Source organism: Chlorocebus sabaeus, chromosome 3 (assembly GCF_047675955.1).
Source record: "Chlorocebus sabaeus isolate Y175 chromosome 3, mChlSab1.0.hap1, whole genome shotgun sequence".
Taxonomy (NCBI): domain Eukaryota; kingdom Metazoa; phylum Chordata; class Mammalia; order Primates; family Cercopithecidae; genus Chlorocebus; species Chlorocebus sabaeus.
The window spans coordinates 30,683,183-30,703,606 of NC_132906.1; the positions used below are offsets into that span (position 1 = coordinate 30,683,183).

The window sequence follows — 20,424 nt, forward strand, 5'->3', positions numbered from 1 at the left end:
GTGCCTATTACATCCAATTGGTCAAGTGTTGAATTTACATCCATAATTTTTCTGTTAGTGTTCTATCTGAATGATCTGTCTAATACTATCAGTGGGGTGTTGAAGTCTCCTGACTATTATTATGTGGCTAAGTCTTTTTGTAGGTCTAGAAGTACCTGTTTTATTAACCTGGGTGATCCAATGTTGAGTGCATATATATTTAGGATAGTTATGGCTTCTTGTTGAATTGAACCCCTTATCATTATGTAATGCCTTTCTTTGTCCTTTTTTACTATTGCTGGTTTAAAGCCTGTTTTATCTGTTTTGGGAATAGTGATCCCTGCTCTTTTTGGTGTTTTGTTTGTGTGAGAGATCTTTCTCCAACCCTTTACTTTGAACCTGTTGGTGTTGTTACATGTGAGATGGTGTCTTGAAGACAACAGACGGATGGGTTTTGTTTTTTTATCCAACTTTCCACTCGGTGACTTTTAAGTGGTGTGTTTAGACTATTTACATTCAAGGTTAATATTGACATGTGAGCTTTTGACCCTATCATGACATTGTTAGCTGGTTGCTTTATACTTTCTGTAGTATTGTTGTTTTGTAGGGTCTGTGAGGTATGTACTTAAGTGTGCTTTTATGACAGCAGGTATCATTCTTTCATTTCCCTGTTTAGAACTCCCTAAAGGATCTCTTGTAAGACTGGTATAGTTTTAATGAATTCTCATGGCACTTGCTTCTCTGGAAAAAAAATATTTATTTGTCCTTCACTCATGAAGCTTAGTTTGGCAGGATAAGAAACTCTTGATTAGAATTTATTTTCTTTAAGAATTCTGAAAATAGACCTTCCCAGTCTCTCCTGATTTTTAAGGTGTCTGCTGTTATCCTGATTGGACTCCTTTTTTATGTGATCTGGCCTTAGGATTTTTTCTTTAATGTTGACCTTGGATAGTCTGGTATATGCCTTGGTAATGTTTATTTTTTTATAGCATCTTGCAGGCGTTCTCTGGCTTTACTGTATCTAGATGTCTACCTTTCTAGCAAGATTCAGGAAATTTTCTTGAACAATTGCATCAAATATGTTTTCCAGGTTGTTTTCTTTTTCTCCTTCTCTCTAGGGAATGCCAGTAATTTGTAGGTTTGGTCACTTCACATAATCTCATATTTCTCAAAGACTTTCTTCACTTTTTAAAAATATTTTTTTCTTTATTTTTGTTTGACTGCATTAGTTCAAAAGACCAGTCTTCAAGCTCTGAGATTATGTCCTCTACTTGGTCCAGTCTATTGATAAATCTTTCCATTGTATTTTGAAATCCTTAAGTGAGTTTTTTTATTTCCAGAAGTTCTGATTGATTTCTTTTTAAGATGTTCATCTCTTCCTTCATTTGCTGAATTGATTTAGAAGTTTCTTTTGGTGATTTCAACCTTGAATCTCATTGAGCTTCCTTGGAACCCATGCTTTGAATTCTTTATTGTCATTTCTGAGTTTTCATTTTGGTAGAAAGCATTGCCAGAGAGCTAGTGTGATCCTTTGGTGGTGTCACTACACGCAAGTTTTTCATGGTGCCAGAATTCTTGCACTGCTTCTTCTCATCTGGAGATGCTAGCGCTTCTAATTTTTGTAATTGTTTTTATGTGGGTAGGATTTTTTCTTTTTCTTTTCTTTCCTGTATTATTATTATTATTTTCTTCTTTCCCTTTCCTTCCTTCCTAGGTTATGTGACTGTAGAGCAATGCTAGTAGGTCTTTCAGCGTTGCTTCTATATGCACTTCTATCAGCAGGTTTTATATTGGGTATGTGGTTTGACCTAGAAGCCAGTAGATGGCGCCAATGGGTAAGAGCTGGCTGTGGCCAGTGGTGCTGGCTATATACTTGATTCTTGTTTATTGGGAGGAACTCTCTGTTGCCTTAGGCAATGAGCTGATTCCTAGAGAATACATTAATCTGAGCTCCCTCCTAAGCCCTAGCGGAATGGGGGTTAGGTGGGGGTGTAGGGGGAAGATGGGTGGAGCCAGATGGGGAAGGTTCCCCAGTGTTGTCCTGCTCAGTCCAGGTTTGGGAAAATGCCTGCAGCTTTTCCTTGTGTCTTTCCCTCACAAAGTCTCCAAGTCTCTCGTTAAATTAGCTCCAGGACTTGGGAGAAACAGTGCTCTTCCTGGGTCCGGGTTGCTAGGATCCCCAGTGGAAAGAGGGATGCTGTCTGCCTCTGTCACATACTGAGGCTTCATTCACTTTTGTCGTTCGAATGTTGTCACAAGACCTGTTTGCCTGCATTGTCCTCCCAAGGATCTGGAGTGTCCTTCATAATTCCAGGGAGTTGTCGTTTTCTTTCTTGAATTAAAGCTTACAGAGTTGATCTTTATATACTATCTTGCTATTTCCAAATGACCGAGGCATGCTAAAAGCTTGTAATCTGCCATCTTGGAAAAAAAGCATCCTTGCATTCTTAAAAGAAATGGCACTTGGTATTGATACATGGTGCTTCTACATTGCTGAATTCACTTTGAAAAAATATATATATTTTTGTATCTACATTTATATGTGAGACTGGTATAAAGTAATCATCTACTGTATTTACGCAGTTTTAGAACCAGCTATATTAGTGTTACTAAATGAGTTGGGAATTTTTCTTTTTTACTATTATCCAAAAGAATTTATATAAGACATGAATTACTGCTTTCGAATAGAATTAGTAAAAATCTCATCTTGTTCTTTCGTGGAGAGGTAGTGAGAAATATTTTTACCATACATGTAATTTATTTTCCACCTGTGGGGCAGAGATTGCAGTGAGCTGAGATCGCACCACTGCACTGCAGCCTGGGTGACACAGCGAGACACTGTCCCCCCGCAAAAAAGAAAGAAAATCAACTTAAAATGAACTCGTTGAATATTTCTGAGTGTATTTTTACACCAAGCATGTCCCTTGAACTAACTTCTTTTCTTTTCTAGGAAGAACTGGAACTATGGTTTGTGCCTGCCTGATTGCCACTGAAATATTTTTAACTGCAGAGGTATGAAAGATGTTACCACAAACTTTGTCTTATGATGACTGAGTTTGCTAGTTCTGAAACATCAGTGGTAGGATGTTAAGATGATTATTTTAGTCATGGTGCTCAGTGAAACTGTAATTGGAGAAGTGGTTGTTAAAAAGTCTGTTTTTGATACTTCCTTGTTTAACATGCATTAGTTAGTAGCTGGCTTAAGAATCTCTTTGGGCCAGCAGTAGAGTGAGGTCAATGAGATGCAAAATTTAAGAGAATGCTAAAAATTGCAATAATTAAAATAAATGATTTTTAATGCAATATTTAAAAAATAAAAATTAATGCAAAAAATTTTGAGGTACACAGTATCAACATTTTAAATAAAAACAAGACCTGATGGGGCAGGATTAAGGTGAGGGGAGTAAAGCCATGTTACACAGATATAAAAAACATTCAGTAATCACAGTAGTTCCCTCACCTATCCTGGCCCTGCTCTTACTCCTGCCAGTACCAGGACTTCTTCTTTCCTCATGAGAATAGTATCAAGCTGAATTAGATAAATCCTCCAAAGGGTCTTGACCATCCTCACAATGCTTAGGTAGATAAAAAGCAAGATTTCACAACTCAAAGTCTCTCCTGCATGTAACTATCTCTGCTTAGTCAACACATGTGGAATCTGTGACCTCTAGAAATTTCTGATAAGACAGGATGGGCTGTTTCCACCTAAAGCAGTGTTCTCCGTCATTTTTCCTTCTGCCATTTTCTTGGTGAGATGCTACGATTTCCAGCAGCTCCACTCGAGTTGTTTGGCCTACAGTCTAGGGAAGAAGTGGTGGTTATGCACAATGACCAGCACTCTAATTCCACCACCTTTGGTTTTTCTAATTTGAGACACACAGATTTTGAAAATGGATGTTCTAGGATGGTGTTTTTCAAGCTATGGATCATGATTTATCAATGAGTTGTAAAATAAAGTGCTGAGTTGTGACTAACATCTCTTAAAAATAAAATGGAATTGGCCGGGCACGGTGGCTCACACCTGTAATCCCAGCACTTTGGGAGGCCAAGGCGGATGGATCACCTGAGCTCGGGAGTTTGAGACTGGCCTGGCCAACATGGAGAAACCCCGTCTCTACTAAAAATACAAAATTAGCTGGGCGTTGTGGCACATGCCTGTAATCCCAGCTACTTGGGAGGCTGAGGCAGAAGAATTGCTTGAACCCAGGAGGCGGAGGTTATGGTGAGCTGAGATCAAGCCATAGCACTCCAGCCTGGGCAACAAGAGGGAAACTCCGTCTCAAAATAAAAACTAAAACTAAAAATAAATAAAATGGAATAGAGCAGAATAGAAAATATCAAAAGGTTTAAGTATTGGGGTGTGTGTGTGTGTGTGTGTGTGTGTACATTTCCTAGGTTTATTAATGTGGATTGCAACTTAAAAAATGAAAAGTTTGAAAGCCACTGATATGGAGCCCTAGACTGAGAACCAGAGACTTGTATTCCAGGTCTGTGCTGCCTCTAACTGGCTGCAGCATCTCCATGGCAGATTGTGTAGTTTTCTTTTGGTCTCGGTCTTCTCATTTGTAAGATGGAAAGAAGGGTTGGACCAGATGATTTCTAAGGTCTTTCCAGCTCTAAAATTTTATGTCTTTACGAAACCTTGAATGAAAGAAGTCTTTGATGTGACTTTGTTAATTTTGGTAATTTGGGTAGCCTTTGCCAAAAGACCACTGCGGCTGGGTGCGTTGGCTCATGCCTGTAATCTCAGCACTTTGGGAGGCTAAGGCAGGTGGATCTCTTGAGTCAGGAGTTTGAGACCAGCCTGGCCAACATGGCAAAGCCCCCATCTCTACTAAAAATACAAAAAACTAGCCATTTGTGTGGTACATGCCTGTAGTCTCAGCTACTCAGGAGGCTGAGGCAGGATAATCCTGCCTCAGAGGCAGGATTGAACCCAAGAGGCAGAGGTTGCAGTGAGGTGAGATTCTGCCACTACACTCCAGTGCGGGTGACAGAGCAAGACTCCATGAAAAAAAAAAAAAAAAATCACTGGCTTTAGGAAAGAAGGTGGTTTTAGAAAGACTAAGGGCACCTAATATAGAAAAGGAAAGAATGCAGGTAAACCATGGTTCCTTTTTTGTAGGAAAGCTTGTACTATTTTGGAGAACGGCGAACAGATAAAACCAATGGCACTAAATATCAGGGAGTAGAGACTCCTTCTCAGGTAAGTTTTCTTTTTAAGAAGGGGAGCTTTTATAGGGGAGTGGGTTAAGATTGCCACCTGTTACGTGGTTTCATTTTAGACTCTTCTCCTTTGGTGATCGGGCAGCAGCATTTGGGCGCCCTGCGACAGGCCTTGGTCCCTCCCTGAGGCTGAGGGTCCTGCTTCAGGTGCCACCCACACGTTGGGGGGTGTGGCTTTTCCTCAGAGCATCCTGCTTTCTATTCTATACTGGTTATTGTTTATGGAGCTCAGGAGTTGATTATTTTCCCAAAGCAGGAAGGTCCAATACCTAAGGCTCCAGGACCCTGAAGTTCATCTAAAATCACCAGCCTTTTGTTTCAATGTAACAAAGATATAAGTCTTCCACAAATCCTTACTAGGGCAATTCAACCCTTGCAGAACATCACAAAGACTGTTTTTGGATGACTCCCCTGTGTGTGTGTGCGTGTGTGTGTGTGTGTGTGTGTGTTGTGGGGGAGGTGTATTTTAAAAGAGAAAGAAAAGGGGAAATAAACTTTTCAAAAACCCTTTTGTATACACCAGACAGTACCGCACTTTTACGTATCTCACTGAAAACCCATAACACCTATATGAAACATACAGTTACTCTATTTTTTTTTTAAAAAAATTTCATTATGGAAAATTTTAATTATATACAAAAGTCCAGAGAATCATACAATATATCTCCGTATAGTCATCACTTCACTGCAACAGTCACTTCAGCCTGCAATCAGCCACATTTCATCCACACTTTTCCCACTCTACTCACACTCCCAACCCCACCCTCCACTCTTGCTTTCCCTAGACCTGGATTATTTGGAAGGAAATTTCAGTCGTCAGATCATTTTATCCTACAAGTATTTTAGTATGACATCTAAGGACTCTTAAAACAACAAAAAACCCATAATATCTTTTATCATATCTAAAATATTATACCTTAAAGATCCTTAATATCAAATTTCTAGTCCATGTTTGTTTCCAAAATTGTCTTAAAATCTTTGAAAATTTAGTTTGTTTCAGTCAGAATTCAAACAACATCCACACATTTCATTTGGTTGCTATGTCTCCTAAGTCTCTTTTACTTCATAGATTTCTCGCCATTTTTTATTACTTGTAATTGGTTTACTGCAGAAACCAGAATGTTTATCCTATAGCATTTATAACATTCTAGACTCTGCTGAACCATTCTAAGAGTTTTACATTCACTATCTCATTTAATATTCTCAGTAACTCCGTGAGTAGGCACTACTATGATTCTCATCTTATAAATTAGAAAATTGAGGTTCAGAGAAATTAACTACATTAACTTTTGAACCAAGGACTGAAATCTAGATGTCAGACTCTGAAGCCCATGCTGTGCACAGCTTCTCATTTATATTGCCTTTTCTATACTGCCCCTCAAACCAAAGTGAGAGTGGGTTGGGAATTCTTAACTAGATTTGGATGTGGCTGTAAATGAGTTTTTCTTTAGATGGTGGGAACTGAATAAGTACTCTTGGCCCTGTTAGAAGAACGCTGTAACTACTGACCCTGTTTAGTTTGGGCAAAAGAACTCAGCCTTATCCACTGATACTTTTCTCCCACTCCCAAGCCAAAAACAAAACCAAACAAAGAACAGTCATAGACCCTATGCTAAAAGGAATGTGTGGATTTACTGAAGTGCAGCCCTAATCATGCCATTTCCATGCTCAAATTCCAGAATATGTCCCCACTGCCAATAGCAATAAACTAAGTGTTTCAACCTGGCATTCAGGATCCACAGTTTGACTTTTCCAACCTTTTCTTCCACTCTGTGCATGCACACATCCCACACTCTAACACATTTAGACTGTGTGCTGTTTCCCAGCCCATGGACACTTGATTCCCTCGTGCCATTGCTCATGCCCCTTTCCTAGAGTCATTTTCCCTTCCCAGCCTCAAGTAATCTCTTGCTTTTTCAGTTCTTAAAGCCCTTTGTGTTTCTCTTAGGGACTACATCACTTTGCATTATTCTCTAGCTATTTGAAGTGGTAACTTCTGTATCCTCTTTAAAGTCAAGGCCCATGGCTTATCCATCTTTCCACCCTTTCCTCATAATATCTTCTTTGTTTGTAGTGAGTGCCTCTTATGGGTTGGTTGTATTAATTTCTACTACCAGTCCATGTTGTTTTAAGTTGCAGGAGAAAGAAGCATGGGAGCAAAAGCAGCTTAAGGGCCCTGGCAGGTTACAGCCTTTAGGGGAAGGTGGAGAATCTGGTGGCAGGAGCCAAGGAGATGTTAGATGGAGCTCCCCCAACAACTCTCCCCACACATCTCCCCATCCGCACCTCTTCTGTAGTCGTGTGTAGCGTCTCGAACTTTAGTCCAGAACTAGCACACCAAAGGCTGCAACTGAATCTCTTCTGATTCACTGACAGGGCAACACAGGGTTTCAGCTGCATGTTTGAGAGTTGTGTTGGCAAGACCTCAGGGCAGCGTGCCCTCTGTGTCTGGTGGTGATTCTCAGACACCAACACATTTTGATCCTGCATTGTGGGCCATTCTACTGATTACATCTACTTCTAAGTTAAGAACTTTCATGAGCCTTCCTCATGACTGGCCCTTTCTGAAGGAAAGTATGGCAGTTTGTGACTTCTATGAACAGTTCTCAATGGGTATGGAAGAGTCCATGAACTTTTTTTTTTTTTTTTTTTGGAGACAGAATCTCAGTCTGTCACCTCAACTGAAGTGCAGTGGTGCAATCTCAGCTCACTGCAACCTCGAACTCCTGGGTTCAAGCAATTCTTCTGCCTCATACTCCCGAGTAGCTGGGATTACAGGTGCCCACCACCACGCATGGCTACTTTTTGTAGTTTTAGTAGAGACAGGGTTTCCCCCTGTTGGCCAGGCTGGTCTCGAACCCCTGACCTCAAGTGATCTGCCCACCTTGGCCTCCCAAAGTGCTGGGATCACAGGTGTGAGCCACCAGCCCGGCCAACTGTTGAGTTCTGAACCAGTTGATTCAGTACCAAAGGTCTTCAACCCCTTGAAGATAGATTCAAGGACAGCCATTGTGAACAGCTTGCCCTAGGGAAAGGACAAGGCTAAGGGAATTCCAGGGCTTCCTTGTGAAAACAGAATTGGGGAAATGGAAAGCGAAGAAATTCTAGCTGTCAGGAACAAAAGAAGAATGACAGGAAACCTGCTTCCGAGGTATGGAGGTATTCCCCTTGAGTTTTCACATATACCATTCTCTCATGCCCAGGAACCTGCTCTTCACTAAACCACAAACCTTCCTCTAACTCAGTCACAACTAAGCTTCTATCTGCACACTGCTAATGCTGTAACTGTTTTGTTGTTGGTTCTGATTAGTTGCCCTCTCAACCATAAGCAGCCTGTCAACAAGACCCGGCTCCATCCTTGTTACTTCCCCATCGCACTTAATTCAGTATTTTCCCCCCAAAGTAGATAGTTGTGAGGCAGCATCCCTCAAAATGTCTAGTAATATAATGGCATCCAGTAAATGTTTCCTTAATTATTTACTGCCCCTAACCTTTATGCAATTAAAAAGAAAAGAAAAGAAAAACTAAGAATGCTGACTTTAGACTTTTCATCTCCACTTAAAGTAAGGCTTCTGTTGCTTTTCAGAATAGATACGTTAGATATTTTGCACAAGTGAAACATAGCTACAACTGGAATCTCCCTCCAAGGAAGACACTGTTTATAAAAAGATTCGTTATTTATTCGATTCGTGGTAAGTGTTTATGTAAAATTGAAGAATTGGGCAGGAGGGCCAAGGTTCCCACTCTGGGAGGGTTTTGCTCATTGTTATATATACAGATGATCCTAACTCATACCTGTCTTTTTACATATCCTCATGCATAAATTCCTTCTTAATTGCCCATTGATTGCCAGCCCTTAGATTTTCTTCACTTTTTCTTTTCCATCACCAATTTGGGGGACTTCATCACCTTCCCATCTCTCCTGTTCTCTTTGCTCCTCTGTTCGCAACCCAGAGTGGACTTTTCAGGGCAGAGTGAGCTTCTGATGAGGGAGGAGGAAGACCCCTGTGCCTTCAAGACTGGTTATTTCTCATAACCACCTCTAGTTCAGAGTTTGTCTTGGCAGAGGTGTCTTCATATCATATCATTTTCTCACCTTCTTTCAGAGGCATATTTTTTTCTCATCCCCCTGGGCTCTCTCTTTTCCCCTCTGTCCTCCATCTGTAACCCTCTCACTCCCAGCCACTCCCATACCTTGTGGCTCTCACTCCCAGCCACAGTGCTGGGGGTCAAGATAAACCTCCTAAGGGAGCACTTAGGTCCTCCCTGCCTGAATCTACATGGAAATGGAAAGGGTTGGGAGAAAGTGGGGCTCTATGGAGGTATCTTTCACCCCCCTAGCTGTTACCGAGTATTACCAGTTGTAAAAATCCATATAAACATCATGAGAGCTATTTGCCTGCTTCCAGAATGGAAGCAGAGAGATAAAGCTGGGATGCACTGTTGCCCAGGGAGGCAGGGAAGTTGGTCAGATGTACACCTCTGGGACTTGAGAAAGAAAGTGCAGAGAGAAACTGGCCTCCATTTCCATGTCCATTTCTCCATCACCAACCTTGCTTCCCCTGCACAGCTTACACTCAGTAGAGGTGGGAAAGCAGGATGTGTTTGTGTAGAGGGGATGGGGTCTCACCACTCCCACTGCCAGAGAGGTAGCAGGGTGGCGATGCATCTGAACCCCTAAAGCAAACCTCTTATAACAGCCAGCATGTGGACCTGAGGTGGTGCCAGTGCTGGGCGTTATAGGTGCCATGGTGCCGGGGTGCTGGTGTCCACACAGATAGCCTAGTATTTTTAGCCTCCCGAGTTTTGTTCTACATTTCACTGATTTCTGGTGGACATCAATAGAAAGAAGTTCTGCACCTGGAATGGGAAAGAGGGAACTGAGGCAAGAAACTGTGATTTCTAATGACAAATGAATATCATGGTGTTAGTGAAAACAAAATTAAATGAAAAGAAGACAAACGGCATAGGAGATGATCAATCAAGAATAATTAATACACTCGTTTATTAGAATATTTAATTCTCTACTTTTAGTTTTGTGCATATTTAAATTAAAAATAATGTAGAGTTGAGAGGAAAGCAATAAAAAATTAATTGGACCTGAGAAACAGTCTTTGAGGAAATGCTAAGGAAGTGAGTAGGTCATTTGAATTGACAAAAAAAAAAAAGGGCAAAAGAGCCTTTGTCTGTAAATATATACAGAATACCATGGGAATTTGATATAACCTGTGTTTTTATAGAGATTGCATCAGGAACTAGACTTAAAGTAGGGCCAAAGTAATTTAGACCACAGTATTTCTTATTAAGAATCATTACGGTTAGAAGTTTGAAGAAAGCAAGACATTAGCAAGAAAGGTGTCAAGTCACCTTCCCATATATATATATATATATATATATATATATATATATATATATATATGTATGAGACAGAGTCTTGCTCTAAGTCTCACTCTGTGGTCCAGGCTGGAGTGCAGTGGTACGATCTCGACTCACTTCAACCTCCACCTCCCAGGTTCAAGTGATTCTCCTGCCTCAGCCTCCCAAGTAGCTGGGACTACAGGCATGTGCCACTACACTGGGCTAATTTTTGTGTATTTTTAGTAGAGACAGAGTTTCACCATGTTGATCAGGCTGGTCTCGAACTCCTGACCTCAAATGATCCACCTGCCTAGCCTCCCAAAGTGTTAGGATTACAGGCATGAGCCACCGTGCCCAGTTAATTTTTTCTCTTTTTAATCCATGATGTTAATTGGCAAGACATTTTGATCTTCGCGCTAACCAGCCTAACTTTTTAATTTCATTTAGGTGTTGGAACAGGCGATGGATATGATCTAAAAGTCCAAATAGTAATGAAGAAAAAGATTGTCTTTTCCTGTACTTCCTTAAACAATTGTCAGGTAAGAGAAAGCATGTGAATTGAAAAAAATCTGATGTTTGTTTTAAGGCTGAATGTCAAACCAGCAATGTTGACCTCCCTAAACTATCACTTCCCATAAAGAGATTCCATGATGCTTTCTGGTTACTTTTTTTTAAGGGTACTTTCCAGAATGTATTTCTGTACAGTGTTGCTTTGCCTTTCACTTTTCTACAAATGCTGAGCATGTTCCCAGGAATGTATTAAGGATTTTAATTTACATATCTGGTCATTTTTAGCCATATTCTCTTCTTCTCGGTCATTTTATCTTTTATTATATAGCACTGATTCTAAAATGTTAGTGTGCATGAAAACCACTGAGAAGCTTGTAAAGATTTACATTCCTAGGTTGTACCCTAAAGTAAGATTCAGGAAATCTGGAATGGGGGCCAGGAATCTATAGACTTAGCAGTGTCCCAGGTGATTGTTCTAAGTCAGAGGTTCTGTGGGGATGACCCTATGAGAAACAATGCAAGGAGGAATGAATTGGGGAGAAATCTCTTTATCCAAAGCAAAAGGGACCTGGTAGTCAATGTTTTGCTACAATGAAGAAATGCCTAAACTACATACCTTTTCTGAAACAATAAGAAAGCTTCCTTCATGGGTCTAAAAACCATAAACTTTTAGAATTCCTACCCAGGCCTTTGTCTCAAATTCTTTTATTACTAATCCTATTCCCTCACTCTCTGCACTGCACCCACTTTTTTTTGGCCTCTCCCAACTGAGGGCATTTACCCAGGCCTTATCCTTGGCTTCCTGTTCTTAGCAAATGCTTTATTCTTGGTTAAAGAATCACCCATTTCCCTTACTTAAACTATTATTTGTTCATTTACTGAAGAGATATTTATAGTCGCCCACTGAGTTGTAGATGCAAGAGCTGCAACACGAACAGTTTCCACTCCAACTGAAATGCAGTAGCCAGTCTGAATTATCAAGGAGCTTTATCTGCTTCTGCAAATGGCACCAGCATTCTCCCACTCAGGCCTTGGGCTTTGATTCTCTTTGCCTTGGCTCCCTAAATCCAGTTAGGCATCAATCCCTGTTGATGATGCCTTTGAAATTTTTCTATGCTCGCCTTCCTTTCTGTTCTCACTGTCACTAACTGTGCGGAACCTCATTTGCTCATGCCTAGATTTCTACAATGGTCTCCTTACCTTTTCTTGCTCCTTATAGAATGCAATGTATAGAATCCTGAAATATGCATACTAAAATGTTGCTCTCATTGTGAAAAGTATGTAGAGCAGAAGACACACGGCAAGCCCATGGTCAGAGCCAGTTAACACCTTTGGCTCAACATCCTTACCTGTAAAATAAATATCACTTCTCAAGTATTATGGGAATTAAATTAGATAATATGTATGAAGTTGCTTTGTGAACTATAAATCACTAAATAAATGTTATATGTGATAATTATCAGGCCTCTTTGTCACATAGGAAATACCCCACGATATTCTTCAGCACCCTCACTCTTATTTCCTTGGCTCTTGAGCTCTTAAGATACAATAGCCCTAACATACCTGAGCTTATTTTTATCAGTAGCTTGACCAGCAGACTCCATTCCAAATAAACTGGGTCATCCCCTTTGGCTCTTAGAACAAACTCTAAGTTATTTAGTTAGTTAGTTGGTTATTTCTTTCTTTCCTTCCTTCCTTCCTTCCTTTCTTTTTCTTTCCTTGAGTCAGGGTCCCATTCTGTCCGAGGCTGTAGCACAGTGGCGCGATCATGGCACCCTGCAGCCTCAACTTCTCAAGCTCAAGCAATCCCCCAATTTTTAAAAATTTTTTGTAGAAGCTGGATCTTGCTGTGTTATCCAGGGTGGTCTCAAACTCTTGAGCTCAAGCAACCCTTCCACCTCAGCCTCACAGAGTGCTGGGATTATAGGCATGAGCCACACTGCCTGACCTTTTGTGTTGTTTTTCTAACTTCTATTTTGCGTTATTGCTGGTCTTTTTCCATCTGTATGGACTAGATTCTATTTTCAGAGCTCTTCTTCATTTATCTAAACCGTTTCATGCCCAATTCAATTTCTGCCTCCTCAATGAAATTTTCTGCACTTCCTGTTAACTAGCCCTCAATGGTGCATGAGAGCACACCCAGTCTTCATCATACAGATTGAGAGTTACATACCATTCTACAATTGTTTCTTATGTGTACAGCTCCCTGAAGGGACCAAAAGAGTCTGCACCTTCCTTTGTGTTTTTCGCAGGGCCTAGCATAGACCCTTCTTACTGTGGGTGCCATTATTTATATGAGTGAGTCAAAGAAATAGTATATCTTCAAAGTTATTCATTCCACAACTTGAACTATCTTTGGTCACTCCTCCATCTGCAGCCTGTAATGGTCAAGTCCAAAGATCCCATTGACAAACATAAGAGTTCTAATAAAACATGATGATCAGGGGGACCCCACCCCCTGAAGTGTTACAGACCCCCGTTGTTATTTTTTAAATTTAATAAATAAAAAGCCAGAGTTAAGCATCGTTTTTTGAATGTCGAGGGTAGCTTTAAAATTGAGCTTCTTAACATATTCTCAAAAGGGGCCCTACTGTATGAAAATCAAATAACACACATTAAATAATATTTAACTGATTAAAATCTAATAGAAAATTCAATACTTCTGAAAAGTGAGACACTTTTGAAAAGTGCCTCATGGTAACCCTCAAACATGTTGGTCTTTAAAAATCATAAACAACAGGCCAGGTGTGGTGGCTCACCCCTGTAATCTCAGCACTTTGGGAGGCCCAGGTGGGCAGATCACTTGAGGCTGGAGTTTGGGACCAGCCTGGCCAATATAGCAAAACCCCCTCTCTACTAAAAGTACAAAAACTAGCTGGGTGTGGTGGAATGCGCCTATAGTCCCAGCTACTCAGGAGGATGAGGCATGAGAATCACTTGAACCTGGGAGACAGAGGTTGCAGTGAGCTGAGATCACACCACTGCACTCCAGCCTGGGTGACAGTAAGACCGTCTCAAAAAAAAAAAAAAAAAAAAAAAAAATATATATATATATATATATATATATATGCACACACACACACACGCATACATATTAACAACAGTGTTGCAACTAGAAAAGATTATTAATAATTATTTATACATGTAGTGACTGGTCTGTGAGACCAAAAGTACTTGACAAATATAGGAAGTCTGGATAAGTGAAAAGGAATTGTTATCATTAGCTAGGTTTATAGTTCTGAATTCCATGTGTTCATTCACAGGTATTTCATGACATTGAAACAGACAGGGTAATAATTGATGTGTTCAACTGTCCACCTCTGTATGATGATGTGAAAGTGCAAGTTTCCTCTTCGGTGAGTAATCAAGAAATGGCCTCTGCCATTGTTCTTGTCTGAACATTTGAATGGTTTTATTTAAGGTTTCCTTTACTACAATTCCCAACAAGGGAGATGATAAATGTCATCCCATAGAGGAAGGGGGAATAAATCAGATCTATAACAAAAATTTTAAAAGAACATATGTAATTTGAATAATTTTTGTTCATTTGTTTTTTCTAAATTGTACATTTTCTAAATGTTTCTAAATTTACATGTATTAATTCACAAATCCAAAAAATACAAAATAAATACAAAAAAAAAAAAAAAAGCCAAGATGCTAAAAAACCAAAGGTATGTTTTACTGCATAGCAGTGGTTACATTTTGTTTTGCATCATTTTTAATATTAAAAATTGAGACAGAGTCTCACTCTGTCACCCAGGCTGGAGTGCAGTGGCGTGACCATAGCTAACTGTGGCTTCACCTCCTGGGCTCAAGCAATCCTCCCACCTCACCCTCCTGAGTAGCTGGGAGCACTGACTGGAAAGAGAGTTAGGTTTGGGTGACTCGGGTGAAACACAGAGAAGGCAGCACAATACAACACATGAAATAACCGAAGCAGTTTTTTGTTAATTCTAAAGAGAAGAGGGCAGCACACCTCACAGGGCTAACTCCAAGGGGGAGCCATGCAGGAGACCTGTGCTCAACTGATGGGTGGGCAGCAAGAGTGAGAAAGAGGGAGGGACCTGAGAATGGAAGCCTTTATTGGGAAGTAAGGTGTTACCTGAGCAGGTTTCCTGCAGGGAGGTCTAATCGGTGGGTTTAATGCAAGCAGTCATGAGCATGGAGTCATGCTGTGACTGAGAGGTGGTCACTGATATATCCACACGGTCCATGCAGAGTATGGGGGTCTGTGGGGTGGTTATATCTAGCTGTCCCATAATGAAGTAGTCACCAGCAGAAGGTTGTATAAGGCAGATATTGGTATCAGTCACATTGAGAAACCGGGAGGAGGTGAACTGGAAACTGTCAAGGGTGGCTGAGCCCTGCTTCTGATATCAGAAAGTGCAATTTATATTTAAAAGGGATGCTGAGGCAACAAAAAAAATTGTAAGAATTCACTACAAAATACTTGGGTATATATAAGCATCGGTCCTTAGTGGATTCTGTTTCACACTATCTAAACCAGATTCAAATATCAGCATTTAAATATCTATCATGGAAAATATAGTATTCCTTGAAAATTTTGATAGAAACAGCAAGAGAAAGCAATAGCATTTTCATAAGCCTCCTCCTTTGTGTCTTGAGTGTATTGTTATAGGATGTAGAATGCTACATATTGAATGGTTATAATTATTTGATAAATATATAAAGGAATAAAGGAAGAAACTTTAATTTCTTTGGAATGATTAGTTCTTGGCATCAATTTTACTTAAAAAAATTTTTTTTTTCTTTTTAGGATTTTCCTAGATACTATCACAACTACCCTTTTTTCTTCTGGTTTAACACATCTTTAATACAAAATAACAGGTATGGATATAATATCAACCCAAAGAAACAACCTAATCTTCAATGTCTGTGTATAAGGTATAATGGCAAGTCTTTTGCTGGTTGTCATAAGCTTAATTTATAGAAAACAAAAAATCCTTGAGCCACCATTGTTCATTGCCTTACTCATTTTATGATGGTTATTTTAAAAATACAGTTGTTCTTGAGACCACCTGTTGCAGGGTCCTCAAGGTCCATGCCATAGGACTGTGTTATGAGTTCAAGAGTATTATAATCAGATCTTAAGTGTGGTAGTAAATTCCTCCCGCAGAAGTTCAATATGAATCTGCTCAGTACCTTCAACATGTCAGGTCCTCAGTAGGTGCCAATTTAGCAATGACGAACCACCACCAGATTTTGTGCTAAAGTAAGGGAGGACCTAGGGAGGCTTCAGCTAGCTGAAAAGCTGACTGACACACTTACATCTAGGAGAAGTTACAAGACACAATAAGTATTAAGAAATACAGCTAAAAAATCATCAATTAATAGTCTCCCATTTAAACATGGCTTTCTAATAACTGAATTGGGAAAACTTTCTTAAAAACTATTAATTGGAGGCTGGGCATGGTGGCATATGCCTGTAATCCTAGCACTTTGGGAAGCTGAGGCGGGCGGATCACCTGAGATTGGGAGTTCGAGACCAGCCTGGCCAACATAGTAAAACCGTGTTGGCTACTAAAAATAACAAAAATTAGCCAGGTGTGGTGGCGCATGCCTGTAATCCCAGCTACTCGGGAGGCTGAGGCTGTAGAATCGCTTGAACCCAGGAAGCAGAGATTGCAGTGAGCCGAGGTCGCACCACTGCACTCCAGCTTGGGTGACAGAGTAAGACTCTGTCTAAAGAAAGAAAAAGAAAAGAAAAAACTATTAATCGGATTTGGAGATTATTGTTCCCAGAAAACCTTCTGCCATATTTGGAAACTTATTTCTCAGTCTAGAAGTTCTCCACTTTAAGTAGTATTTTTTCTGTGGTGGTGAAAAATTGAGATTTTTTTTTTTGTATCAACCATACTTTTCAATACAAAAAGATAAAATATTTTTAAAATGCTTCAGGTCAGAGTTGAGGAAGTGGCTATGATTGCATGTGGCATGAATTGGTAGTTATTGTTACAACCAGTCCTAGTCTTTTCTTCAACTCTGAGCCGGATCTAATAACTCCTTAAGTCCAGCAAGGCAACGGTAAATTAAACCTCTGGTCTACACACTTGTAATGCATACACATTTAATAGATTTTGATAGAGTGAACTTTGGACTGGATGGAAATTTTTTACAAATTTGTTTCCTGGATGCATACAAACAATAAGCTTTGACTCCTAACATGAGCAAAGTCCCTCAAATGTGAGAGCTGGGTGGAGCTTTATTTGTTGCTGCTCCTCAAAAGTGATTCTGGTTTTCCTTTGAAACACCATGTTCATTTTGGAGAAGTAATAAGTTAGATCACCTTTATTCTCACTTTTATATAAATTTCTAGAGATTTCTGTAATATTTCAATTTATATACTATTGGTAAAGCTTTTTGTTCGTTATGAGATTGTTGTTTAGCCAAAAATGCCAACTTCTGTCCTTTAGAAAACTAGGCATAAATAGGTTAACTAATTTATGCTTAGTGTTCTATTATTGGAATGCTAAGCATGTAGGATTTATTTATATCCTACTGCTCAAGGTCATTGCCAAGGGCTGATTGCAAAAATTCAAAAAATTGCAACCTCAGGCATAAATTAAAATAGATGTAGTACTTTATTATTGGGTTTCGATACATGTCTAATCAGACTGATTTCTGTCACATATAGAAATTTAGATATTTTATTAAACCTAGATGTCATTAATTCCATAAAAAGCAACGTTTAAAGAATCAGTAGCACGTGTTACTGATGTGTTGCTGAAGATTAAGGTATTTTTAAGTCTCACTGAAAAGGTGGAAGGAGCCAACTGAGACACAGAAAAAGGGCTGAGGTTCTATTCATGGTGAGGAAGTCTTTTTTTTGTTTGTTTCTTCAAGCTCTAACAAGGGTGCCTACTGCATGGCTTTTCAGTTAGCCCCAAAATAAAATGTAATAATTTGTTTTCTATTCTTAGGCTTTATCTACAAAGAAATGAATTGGATAATCTTCATAAACAAAAAACATGGAAAATGTATCAACCACAATATGCAGTAGAGACGTATTTTGATGAGAAATGACTTAGTTATTTTGTAACTGGTAGCTGATTAAGTATAGTTCCCCACACCCCTTCTGGGAAAGAATTATGTTCTTTCCAACCCTGCCACATAGTTATGTGTTCTAAATCTTCCTTGCTGGTACATCTATATTGATATTTGTGTACGCATGTTCTTTATAAATCTATTAAATATATACAGATAAAATGTCAGGGTTTTTTTTCTTTTTGGAAGGCATATATTTCACAGTTTCCATCTTGTATTTACATATATTTGGAACACAGTACTTAGGAACATTAGGCATTATTTTGAAGAACTTTGAAATAGAACTTTCATACCAAAATAATCAAGAGATATTTAAAAATTATGATCGCCCAACACTCACTTACTTATACATTTTTGGTCAAGTATTTATTCCCTGCTTTGTTTCACATTTGTAATTTCAGATTTATTAGAAAGCTAATTTATATTTTTTCTTCTACTTGATTTACAAACTATCTGTTAACAGATTGGCAGCAAAGACTAAGTTTTAAACCCAGAAGAGAGAAATATTTCACACAAGCAGTCCCCCAACTCCCAACACACACTATTCTCTTGTTCCAAGCACTAAGTGGGTAGCTTACTTAACAAGCTTCCTTTAATTACACACAGACATGGGGGTTGGGGTAAGAAGATGGTAGTAAATATGAAGGATAAGTAACCTTCAGTAACTTCTGCTTTTGTATAAAATTGTAAGTGAAGTCAAAAGAAGTATTTGTTCTTAGAGTAATTTAGGTGTATTATTTTGAAATCCACTACTCCTGCTCACAACCAATGTCACCTAAGCCCTGGGAGAACTCTGAAGGGACATAATCTTTTCATTATAAACAGTGGTTAGCCCTGTGTCCACAGGGAATCATTATTATTTCCTCATTGGTGATGAATGGTACTTTTTTATTAAAAACTTTTTTTTTTTTTTTTTTTGAGACAGTCTAACTCTGTCACCCAGGCTGGAGGGCAGGGGCACAATCTCGGCTCACTGCAACCTCCACCTCCTGGGTTCAAGCGATTCTCCTATCTTAGTCTCCTGAGTAGCTAGGATTACAGGTGCGTGCCACCATGTCTGGATAATTAAACGAAATTTTTTATTTGTATTTATATTTTTTTGAGACGGGTTCTCACTCTGGTTGCTGAGACTGGAGTGCAGTAGTAGGATCTTGGCCCACTGCAGCCTCAACCTCCTGGGCTCAGGTGATTCTCTCACCTCAGCCTCCCCAGTAACTGAAACTATAGGTGCATGCCACCATGCTCGGCTAATTTTTGTATTTTTAATAGAGGCAGGGTTTCACCATGTTGGCCAGGCTGGTCTTGAACTCCTGACTTCCAGTGATCCACCCGTCTCAGCCTCCCAAAGTGCTGGAATTACAGGCATGTGCCACCGTGTCTGGCCACTTTTATACCATTAGCAAAATGCAGAGTAGTGGAGGAGGTTGTCTGAACCAGATCTGAGGAGGTGAAGGGTCAGAAATGTCTTTTTTTTTTTTTTTTTTTTTTTTAAAAACAGAGACTCTCTCTGTTGCCTAGGCTAGACTGAAGTGTTGCAATCTCGGCTCACTGCAACCTCCCTCTCCCAGATATAGGTGATTCTCCTGCCTCAGCTTCCCGAGTAGCTGGGATTACAGGTGCCTGCCACCATGCCAAGCTAATTTTTGTATATTTAGTAGAGACGGGGTTTCATCGTGTTGGCCATGCTAATCTCGAACTCCTGACCTCAGGTGATCCACTCGTCTTGGCCTCCCAAAGTGCTGGAATTACAGGTGTGAACCACTGTGCCCAGCATGGTGAAATAATTTCAATACAAATTCTAAACAGAAGAAAACGATTGAACTGAAACCCCCTACAACATCCCCAGAACCTACACTAGGGTTACTGTCATGATAACTGCCAGTGGTTAGTGTTTACCATCTCCCCCTGGACCTGAGAGGAGTTCTTAAAGCTTCATCAAAATGCAAAAGAAGGCTTACAAAAAATTTTTCAGAAATGCATATGGCTATCCAGTTTTCCCAATACTGTTTATTAAATAGGGAATCTTTTCCCCATTGCTTTTTTGTGTCAGATTTGTCAAAGATCAGATGGTTGTAGGTATGTGGTATTATTTCTGAGGACCCTGTTCTGTTCTATTGGTCTATGTATCTGTTTTGGTACCAGTATCATGCTGTTTTGTTTTCTGTAGCTTTGTAGTATAGTTTGAAGTCTGGTAGTGTGATGCCTCCAGCTTTGTACTTCTTTCCCAGGATTGTCTTGTCTCTGTGGGCTCTTTTTAGGTTCCATATGAAATTTAAAGTTGTTTTT

At 39.6% G+C, this 20,424-nt stretch overlaps 1 protein-coding gene across 5 annotated transcripts in view; it reads left to right on the top strand.

The window, feature by feature from the left end:
- The window catches only part of LOC103214483 (phosphatidylinositol 3,4,5-trisphosphate 3-phosphatase TPTE2-like), a 108,301-nt gene extending 88,725 nt beyond the window's left edge, over window positions 1–19,576 (top strand). For all 5 annotated transcript variants that reach the window (XM_073014371.1, XM_073014372.1, XM_007960494.3 and 2 more), the window contains 7 exons: window positions 2,930–2,991; window positions 5,105–5,185; window positions 8,792–8,897; window positions 11,011–11,102; window positions 14,337–14,429; window positions 15,851–15,921; window positions 18,015–19,576. In XM_073014371.1, the coding sequence (XP_072870472.1) occupies window positions 2,930–2,991; window positions 5,105–5,185; window positions 8,792–8,897; window positions 11,011–11,102; window positions 14,337–14,429; window positions 15,851–15,921; window positions 18,015–18,117 (608 nt within the window). In that variant the 3' untranslated portion in view covers window positions 18,118–19,576. The remainder of the gene's footprint in view (window positions 1–2,929; window positions 2,992–5,104; window positions 5,186–8,791; window positions 8,898–11,010; window positions 11,103–14,336; window positions 14,430–15,850; window positions 15,922–18,014) is intronic.
- The last annotated feature ends 848 nt before the right edge of the window (window positions 19,577–20,424 follow it).